Source organism: Tigriopus californicus, chromosome 2 (genome assembly GCF_007210705.1).
Source record: "Tigriopus californicus strain San Diego chromosome 2, Tcal_SD_v2.1, whole genome shotgun sequence".
NCBI lineage: Eukaryota > Metazoa > Arthropoda > Copepoda > Harpacticoida > Harpacticidae > Tigriopus > Tigriopus californicus.
Genome location: NC_081441.1, coordinates 4665431 through 4676204, shown reverse-complemented (window position 1 = coordinate 4676204; position 10774 = coordinate 4665431). Strand labels below are relative to the sequence as shown.

General features: G+C 38.7%; 1 protein-coding gene across 1 annotated transcript in view; it reads left to right on the top strand.

Annotated features, from left to right (window-relative positions):
- The first annotated feature begins 437 nt into the window (after window positions 1-437).
- Window positions 438-10774, top strand: part of LOC131893512 (organic cation transporter 1-like) — a 10599-nt gene continuing 262 nt past the window's right edge. The window contains exons 1-9 of the mRNA XM_059243562.1: window positions 438-843; window positions 5158-5268; window positions 5328-5586; window positions 9131-9302; window positions 9376-9502; window positions 9838-9962; window positions 10027-10238; window positions 10383-10564; window positions 10629-10738. Of these exons, the coding sequence (XP_059099545.1) occupies window positions 547-843; window positions 5158-5268; window positions 5328-5586; window positions 9131-9302; window positions 9376-9502; window positions 9838-9962; window positions 10027-10238; window positions 10383-10564; window positions 10629-10738 (1595 nt within the window). The 5' untranslated portion in view covers window positions 438-546. The remainder of the gene's footprint in view (window positions 844-5157; window positions 5269-5327; window positions 5587-9130; window positions 9303-9375; window positions 9503-9837; window positions 9963-10026; window positions 10239-10382; window positions 10565-10628; window positions 10739-10774) is intronic.

Genomic DNA, 10774 nt, shown 5'->3' with positions numbered 1-10774 from the left:
ACAGGTTTTGGAGAAAAACTTTGAAACAGTTTTGTCCGTCTAAATTCAAAAACTTTCAGACTGTTTGCTGATTGCTGCCTTTTTCCTTGGAGGATAGAAAAAATAAATATGGGTTGTTAATTGGTATTTCTTTCTGGCATGTTGTAGTAATATCATTTTACAAAAAAATGCAGCCGCATAAATAAAAGTCCATCACAACCGCCTTCATTCATTGTCATTGGGGGAATTTAATTTATTTGCCTGGCACATTGGGCTCTGTCAATAATTTCCCTTCTAAAGACTGAAAAAAGTCAATCAGCTATTCGCAATTATTTATCCTCCCTAATCAAAAATTTCAGGGCTTGATTTTTTACTCCTTTCTTGTTCTGCCTGAACGAATTTATCAACTCGTTCTATTTATCAAACTATTGTGCTCATGATTAATTCCAAACAGGTAAGTCTTCGCCGGCGAAGCGTTCAGCCGACAACAACTTCAGTTAGTAGAATATGGTGGAATCGACCAGTTCACAAGGAATGAAGTTATCGACCGCTGATTCCAACTAAGGAATGGAGCTCATCAATTTTGAAGATTTGTTGGTGTTAATTGGTGGATGGTGTCGTTATCAGAAGACCCTTTTAGTATTTTTTTTCATCAATTGTCTATTTTTGGCTTACTCGGCTTATACCCCAGTCCTGTTTCTCTATACGCCCGATCATTTTTGCTCCGTGGATCACATTTGGAACAACCTAGAATCTCAGGAGTCTCCTTTGGACAAAGAAGAGTTGATCAATGTCTTGATCCCAATCGATCAATCCACGGGAAAGAAAAGCAAATGCTTTATTTACGACATCCCTATAAACAAGGTAGGAACTATTTGAAGAAGGCGGTTCTTTTCCGATCTAAGCTAATCGGTGAGTAAGACAGTTCAAATCAAACATGAATGGGAAGTTACGTGGTATTGTGGTTTGTGCAACATCCCAGACAAGCACGTTCTCTGAATTCGGGCTGAAATCGGCTGGTTGATCTCATTCGACTTCAAGTTTTGGAATGCAGATCGAGAAAAGATCCAACTTATGTACTATAGTAAGATATTTTCTCGATCTAGAAGATTCACTCCTTCGCTTTTGAAAAACTGGTCTCAGATTTGGTCCAATCGCTGGACTTTCGAGGATTCATGTAAGCAATTGGTAGCACCCATCCCTCCTCCTCCAGAAGCTCTTTAGTGGCTAGGGAGTATGGGTCGGGAGGCAACCTGATTGGACCCTTAGCATAAACACGGATGGGTTCTGAACTTTCTAAAGGACGTTTTGCGGGAGAGTTGAGACAATGCTGAGGTTAGAGTCAGAAGCAAAAGTATTCGTACCGTTATGAAGAAAAGAAGAAATGTGTTTCCCGATAGTAGAATATTTTTAGCAGTTACACCGACGGACTTACAATAAGGAATCAGTCTTTTGTTCGATGAACCAAAGAAATTAGCAATGTTTGGTCATCTTTAAAGGTACTCATGCACTACATTAAATATAGATTGAAAACACCATGGTCAAAAGTATTCATAATGTATGATTTTTTTGCTTGTGACATCAGTATTGAGGCACACTTTCTTATAAAATTTTCCCAAGAATGCTCCAATTTTTTTTCGGAGAGTTCTAAAAGCTTCTAGCACATGTATTAGTGTGACGAAATCTAGTGGTTCTGTAATTTTGAAAACGAAGCTACTTGTTGAATAAAAATATTTTGGATCTAGGATGGTGAAGGCCAAAGAGATTGGTAAGGCTCTCAAGCTGAAGATTATTAGGGTTTACAATGAAAAGAGGGATTATTGGGCCATATCCAAGCAGTTAAAGGTGCCAATTTCGACTGTTCAAAGTCCAGTGAAGAAAGCGCAAAGCATAGGGACTGTGGCGATCACTTGGTGTTTGCACAGGTCTGCACTGAGAGCTCGCTGTTCCAGTAAAATACCATTGCTATTGCCAAGGCATCTGAAATATTGTGTGGCAGCCGCTAAGTAATACCTGGAGGTTTTTGGCTTATCTGAATACAAGATTGCCATTTTTCCGTTTCTCTTTACTGAGCCCGTTGGTATAACAACTAGCATTGATCTGCTATCGAGAAAAATAAGGGTTTTCATTAGGCGATGAATGATTTCGCTTCTGACTGTACTTACAAAAATAGAAGATTAGTTTCAACAAACTTGTTTTCAACCAAATCTCGTTTATGGAGAGCCAGAGTGTTATGCAAGGTTGCCATCACACCTAAATTCATGTATTCTGTAAAAGATGGAGTTTCGTCATGCACAGTGAGACAGGCGCAAAAATGGTAAATTTCGAACAACTCCCATCCGTCACCAAGGGTTTTTTCATTGTTGTACACATTTTTTTCTTCCTCTGATTGTCAGGTTTGTACCCGATACAAGTGAATGACATTCCTGGAAAGTTATGGTGTGTCATACCTTATTAAATATTTGGCCATGTATAGTGTTTGAAGTAGCCGCTATAGGGCACTCTTGAATGTAAGGCTGGTCTAGGCTCGTTAACAAAAGACTCAACAGTGCGTCATCTAATCTATAGAATTGTCGAAGAGAGCACGTCATCCAGTTATGCAATGCTGGTGCTCGATTTAAAACAAAACACCACTTCAGGCCCTTCATTAGCTTTTTGTCCAGGGGACTGAAATTATGGCTCATTTCACATTAGATGCCCCGTCTCTCGCTGACGCTTTGTCTTTACCCGGATTAGGACTCAGATAATGGAGACATTTTAAAACAAAAGATTAGGTAATGTTCATACCTACAATGAATAGCATATGATCCCAAAGAATCAAGGCATTCTCAATACCTTAATTTTGGGATCCCTTTGATAGATCTCTTGAATCTCCTTTGTTCTTGTTCAATCTTATTTGATCCCCCAGCTGTCATGGAGGCCCTATCAATGAGATATCATCAGTTTTTTTCTCAAACGAACAATGTCTGGTTGTACTGACCCTTTAATTTGGTTCTCTTTCAAAATTATGAGCAATTCAAAATGCTTTCTTCGACTATATGAATTCCGGGTGGTGGCTGTTGACTAGATATTTATTGATCGTTTGTGGAGGTTTTTATAATCAGGGAAAATGTCTATGGCGAGTCTGATGGGGGAACAAGAGCAATGTGTAAATGGAAATTGAATATCGGTGACTAGAATATAACATCGACATATACTCCGGGCTAAAAAATGATGCGAAAACAACTGCAATTGAAACCAAATTCAAATGTGATATCCTATTGCTTAAGTTGGTGGTGAAATAATCTTCTCGTTCCTCAGATTGGTCAGTGGCAACGGAATAAGAAACGGGTTCCTCGTGATGCAGCGTGGGCGCTCACAAAGGAACCATACAGTCTTAAAGTGAATCAATGTTAATAACATTCTTCATTCCCCCTTTAAATCATCCCTAATGTCTTTAGGAGCTATCACTAGTTTGGGTTGATATAGAGCTAAGTACGAAAAAAAAATCAAAAAACGAGTCTTGTGCTGGATGATCAACAGTACACACTGCACACTCTTCTCGCGAATTCTTAAACAAAAACAGCATTTTTCCCCTAAGAATCCATTGAACACGCGCCACGCCAAGACCTAGGACTCTTTGGTCATTTCAAACAATCCCAACCACCAAATTTCAGATCCTATGCCCGTTGGATATCCATGCGCTTGACCTCTTATTCAACAACAACAAATTTCTACCTGGACAGGGACAGACAAGCATGAACGTACTTCAATTCTGAAAGGCGGTCAGGACATGGAATGCATTAAGCTCAATTAAACCCTTCTGAAGCACGTCGAGCAAAATATGCTTGCGTTGTATCATACAAATGTGGCATAGAAATTTAGCACTGTAATCAATTGCTATGAGCTAATACAGGTCTTAAGCATCAAGCATTACAAAGGAGAAGACACACATTTTACTTCCACCTGACATTTTTGCCATATGCTAGCAAGATGATGCTTGCTCGAATCTGTTTTGGAAGGCTGAAAGAAAAGTTGGAGTTATGAATTAGTGTTGGACGCGTCAGATATTGTTGCACTCAGAGTGATCAGAATGCTTTGAAAAAGTAAGTAAGACATAAAAGAGAAAGTGAATAAATCGAACAAGCGCAAAAATAAGTAAAGCCAAACAGAATTTATGAAGCACAGTTTCGTGTTTGGACGTTGCTCATGCGCGCCATACAAGCTAAGTGGGCAACCAGAGATTTTTACACCCAGTGGACAAAAGTATAAAAAGTAAATATAAGGTGGGCAAAACCAGTTGAGCAGACAAAAAGTTTTAACCTAGATCGTCTAAGTACTTCATTGAAGCAAAAGATTACCCAACAAATTCAATCATTTCATAATAGCACCTTTTACAAACTTGTGTACAAACCTTTTGGAAATGCAATTATACAATACATACATATCATACATATCTAGTAATATTTGGTCTTAATGACTTATTCTACCTCGAGCATGATCGAAGAGCCATGTTTTGAACCAAAATATTTGACTTAGATGTGCGCTTTTGCGCATGGTATTCTTGCTTTAATGTTTCGTAGTTTGGGGACCCAATTGGACAAGGGTGGATGAAAGTGTTCAGAATGAAATGCCCACCCGGCATCCAACTCTTTGGAGAGCACTTGGGACGTCCTTCTCCATTATCCGTTTGCATGGCGCATATGATATATTCATATCTTTATTCAAAGTAATTCTTGAAGAGTATAATAGTTGCTACATATATAAGGCTAAAGTTCCTGCGCAAAGAATAACTGGATTGACAGAAGATTGAATGATGAGAAAAGATCCCCCATTAGCAATTTCAGCTAGTTGCGCTCAATACCATCCAAGTTGATCTAAACAGCAATCCCTTTTGTAATCAAAACGCTTCGATGAAGTTGCTTCATTTGCACCAGAAGCATTTGAGACCAGATATGGTGGCTGATATTGGAGATTTGAAATCAAGTCTGTTTCGGATGATTCAGTAATGGAAAACTGAATCTTCTAGGTAACTACGAGTCAAGCCCAATCCTTTCGTCAAGTTGGACATGCATTTTGAATATAAGACTTGAGTTGGAACGATCAATTCTACTTGCCGACTCTCCAAAATTGACAAGGAGGCTTTGTGGACTCTTGCTTATCTTACTCATCTCTTAAAAAATAAAGTTATCGTTCTAGCTTGAAGTGATGGCCCTTGGCAACCACTCAACGTTACAATTTGATACCATTCCTTGCCCCAACGGTTGGTATTATAACACCACTGGATTATTCCGTTCAGTTATTACTGATGTTAGTCTCTTGAGGAATTTAATCCAAAGCACAATCTTAAGAGCTCTTTCTAATTCTAGATGAACTGGGTATGTGGAGACTCTTGGAAGGGCCCCTTCAGCCAATCAATGTTTTCGTTTGGTTCCTTATTTGGCACCATTGGTTTGGGTTATGTTGCAGACGCATTTGGAAGACTCTCTGCTTGGTATGCGGCCAATATTTTGCTCATGATCACCGGATTGGTCACTCCGATCATGACTGACTTCGTGGGCTTCACTTGCTTGCGATTCCTTCAAGGAATATCCTTTGACAGCTTCTTCTCCATCTTCTATGTGTTAGGTTTGTTTCTTTGTATGTTCGTTTTTATGCAGTCAGATGGCAACTCTCTCGCTCGGCCTGCCATATTAAAATGGGTGTCCCAATTGAGAGAGATTCCCGCTTCGTCGTCCCATCCATATATTAATTCTTACCTTGCCCTCGGGAATGACCGCAAGGTCGCCCACTTGAGTTATGCTATAGGTCATACGGTAATTAAAAAAATTAGTTACATAATGCTTAAAAAGCTTGGACTCTGCAAGCTTGGCATCGAACCAGGCGCAGAGGATTGGAAAGCGAAAGCTCTTTCAATAAACAGTGGCTGAAGTTTTTTAATGTATGGAATGTAATAAAGATTTTACATGTTCATATTAAGTCTTACTGCAATGGAAATTGGTTTTACAATTTACAGAACAAAAAGCTAGAGAGGCGAAAATAAGATTTCCTTCAGGTTGAGAGAAAATAAAGTCTCTTTATGATATCTAAGTGTATGTAAGTGTAACATAAGTTGCGGATCTGGCTCCTCAAATTGTCAGATACACGGTCAATCCAGAGTAAGGGAAAGTTAAACAATGATGTGATCTGGAGCGGGGGACGTTTGTTACCTTGGACAAGGAGTCCGTCAGTACTGGACAGGAAAGCTTTTTGAAACAAAACCTCGTTGGATCACGTTCGAGCAATGCGTTACCTTCTAATCAGATACATGCCCGCTGAGAGGGTGCCTAATCAATTCTTACTTCCCGATTAAGTACCCGATTAGAAGGCAACACAATGCTCAAATGTTTTTAGCAAGGTTTTGTAGAGCTTTCCTCTCCAGGCCTGACGGCGTCTATGCTCTGGAATATCCAGATGGCAGTCAGAGTGAGGAAAATGTTGTCTGGCAACAAAATACTAAACCGCAGGCTGTTAAAGATTTTGGACTCTGACCTATACGAAAATATCTGGTGTCATGACTCATGATTCATGAGTAGTGTTCTCAAACTTACACAAATAACATTTATTTGCATCCTGAGCCCTTAAATGCATTTTTTGCACTCTGAACCTCTATTTGCGTCATTTGCATCTTTGGTCCGTTTTCACATTTTTACGCATTTTAAGCTTCTTTTCTGATGTTGTTTGGGCCGAAAATTTGCATTTTCACTATTTTAATGAGAAATTGGCGCCCCTGACGTTTGCCTGCACTTGTTGACAATTCAGCGTACCGCCTGCCATCTCCATCCTAGGGCACAGCCGATTGTACAGCGAATTGGTAATGTAGAATGAGCATATTGTATTTAAAAAACCTTATTAACAGCAACCCTCTGAGCACTTTCAAAGAATGACATTGGCCGAAGTCGATTTTAATAATAACAAGTACGTCTCCAAAGTAATAAAAACTTGTGATCTCCGGGAGCTTTGAATTTTCCTGCCCATGCGGTGATCACAGTACACATGCCGAACACTCTGACACCGGACACCCTGACACCAGCCATCCACAATTGAAGTATCCCTACTGGCTTTTGATTACTTGGGGGGGGGCTGTTGTATTGACAATACCTGTGATTGTTATGGAAGTTTGGCCTTTGATTGCTGTTCAGATGCTGATCCACTGGAATCAGAACATACTGTTGCTAGTATATTTGTGTCCAGCTTAACAAATTGGTTTAGATACCTCAATATGGCATAACAATATGCAGCATCTTTGAAGTTTTATGCATCCTTATTTTAATCCTGGGCTTGGTTTTTTGCATCTTGAGGTCCTTTTTTATGCATAATTTGGAGAACATTACTAATGAGTCATGACTAGAGCGGGTAAAAACATGTAATTTCAATAAAAAATGTTTTTTTTTAATATTTTGGCAATTTTCTCAAAAAGTAAATATTTAGACGTTTTCAATTCCTTGAGTAATATTTTGCATAATTTTATCATATTTTGGCGATTCAAGGAATCAAACACGTGAATTAGTGGATTTTTGGTCCAACTCTAAAGTGGTATGGTATCTAATCCAAAACATCATTGCCTCCAGTAGAAATATGGCGGGTTCATTGAGAGGGATGACCATTCAACAGAATAGGAAGAAAGGTAAATATGAGTTTTGTTTTGCTTTTTTATTGCAGCTACCCTTCCATGTACAATACTAGCTAGAGTAACTATGATTCAGTGGAATTTTCTGCTATGGCAGGTTGATGCCTGCACTATTAACCGGGTGTTTTACAGTGAAACCGGCTGCAGGTTAGGCAACAACATAGAATTTAGTCTTTCGAGTTTCACAGTTTTTAGAAATTTCAGAATGTGCCTGAGGAATTAGAACCATTATTGAACAAATATAAATATTTATATTTGTTTAAGAACGTAGAGGAATTCCTAGAAACAAGTCCAAGTGAACCTCAAACAAGAGGAAAAGTTGAATGCATGTTTATGCAATTCAATTATAGATATTTTCTAAACATTTGCAGCTTTTTAGATCAAATATAATTTAAATATTTGGTCGTTTTTAGAGCAATGTTTTTACGTGCCCTAGTCATGACCCATCACTTCATTGAAAATCAGCGTTTGGTAAAATCGAAAAACCTTGATAAGTACATGATCTTTGTTATTTGGGGATCAAAATCTGATACGCAGACCTCAAGAGAGATGATCAAAGTTATGTAAGCTTGACTAGGTAAAATTTGAATATTGACGAGCTCTTGGTGAGCTGTATAAGCTTTCTATGATATGACTTTTAAAAAAACATCGTTACATCTAACTCTTATGGAAGTGACTTGTCTTTGATGGCGATTTAAGTCTGTTCTTTGATTAACAGTTTTGAAAAGGGGCAAATAGCGAATATGACGCAAATTTGCCTTGTTTTACCGGGAAAGCCTTTCTCAGCCCATATTTTCAGAAGACTTTTGAACAAACTGACTCGAGCAATTGAGCTTTTTAAGAGCAACAATTGGAGCCCATATTTCTATCGTCTGCCATATAAGGCAGTCCAAACGATATGAGAAAGACCCAGGTTATTTTTCTCAAATAACTACTCGTGATGTGATGTGCCTTGAACGCAAACATTGATTCTCCCATTGTGTTAACGAGGGCAGGTCACCAATTATCCATAAGTTTTGCATAATATTAACAACATTTATCGCGACTCTTGGTCATGTCAGATTGCAAAATGTTTATAACTGTATATAAAAAATCATTTGCCACAAAAGTCGTTACAAGAGGAAAATAATGAAGTTTTAACAATGATAAAATAGTTGACTAGCTTGTAATTTCACAACAGAGATGACTAGAGTTTTATAATCTTGGTTATTGCAATAGAGTGGGTGGGCCAGATTGAACAGATCCTTTATCAGTTCCCGTTCTTGATGGATTTTGGCTGGAGCCGGACAAAGGTGCGTGACCGGCAATACTCTGAAGGGATGTCGGGCCAAGGACAATAATAGGGTTAAGATAAGATTAAGGTCTCAAGATACGTATTGTACAAGTTTATGTGTCATGAAGAGAAGGTTCTCCATTGTTTGATGTTTATGCTATACAGGCTCAAGTACATTGTAATGTACAAATTTCGTTTGTGTGTTCTAATGACTTATTGACCCTACGCAGCTTTGGAGTGTGTCCCTTCCAACAAAAGAGCCTTAATCGGAAATCTGGCATTGGCCATTGGAATGACGGTGGCGGGATGTTACGAACCTTGGGCGTTGTATTTCTTGCAGGATTGGAAAATCTTGAACACGATACTGTACGCCCAAGTGGCCGTAATCATTATTGCTCCATGGTAAGTCAAGTATCCAAAACGGCGACACAATTTAACTCCTCAGAGTAACTTTTAATGAAAGATAGTCGCCTAGGTTTGTCTTCGAATCAGTACGTTGGTTGTCTGGTCAAGGGCGAATAGACGAAGCTTACGAAGAACTCCTAAAGATTGCCAAGGTCAACGGGAGAAAAATCGACCCCGGTCTCGAATCAAAAATAAAGGTTTGGAAAAAGAGTTTTTAGACCTGTGATGTCTATTGCATTTTTATTTTGTAGGTAATTTCGAGGACAAGTGCGCGTTTTGTAATGTTGCAACATAATCAAATTACAAATTTGAGTTGTATTTTTTGAATTGCTTATGAGTTCAACTATACTTTATTATAGGTTTTATGCAATGTTAGGGCCTGCTTTTTATTGGAAAACAAAATGATCCCATTAGTCTTGGAAAAGGACCATGGGTAATTTTTTATGTAAATGTGTTTAAAACAGGTCTGGAAGTGTTTGTACTATGCCTAGCCATACATCTTACAACAGGCCTTTATAACTTATTCTTTCAGCATGTGTTAGCTAACACCGATAAGAAATCAACGACAGACAAGGAAAAAATGAATCAACCCACCTTGCTTGATTTGATGAAAACGCCAAATTTGCGAACGAACTATATCGTGATGACCACAGTGTTGTAAGATCGAGGCATTAGCAAAACATGGCTCGCATCTAGGACTAATTATAGTTTAATGTTGCAGCATGTTGACTTTAGGGCTCTTTGATATGAATGTCAGGATCATTGGTAATTTGGAACAAAGCATCTACATCACATTCACCATTTCGTCTTTCTTGGAGCTTCCGGCGGACTTACTGGCCATTTGGGGGTTGGATTGGATTGGTCGGCGATGGTCAGCTTTCATTTCGTTGTTTTTGAGCGGAATCGCCATGGGAATAGCATCTGTAGTCACTAGTACGTCAAAGTTTAATTTTGTTCTCTTAAACAAGAATCACTATTTTTTACTTTCTAGAACGCGCAGATGGGGAGGGAATGCATGTTTTTCTTAAAACTACTTTTTGCACTAACACTCATTGATATTTATTGTTGTTATTTCAGCTTACCCCTTAGTTGTACTTATCCTGACTATGGTTGGTCGCTTCTTTGCTACTTACGCACTGAATACAGTTTTTAGTTTCGTCATGGAAATTGTGCCGACTGTGGTAAGAGGACAAGGCGTGGCCGTGGCCAGGTTCCTGGCAGGTTTGACTATTTTCTCTTCTCCCTATGTGGTTTTTACGGTAAGAGCACATACTTAATACTTGATACTTAATACTTTATTTAGTATATCACTTTTACTTTCAGGGCACCATTCACAAGAGTATCCCGTACATCATTATTGGAGTTCTCAACATATTCAGTGCCTTTTTGGTCACATTGTTGCCTGAAACTACTAATAGACACCTGCCCGATACCTTAGAGGATGGAAAAGATTTTGGGAAAGATCAAGG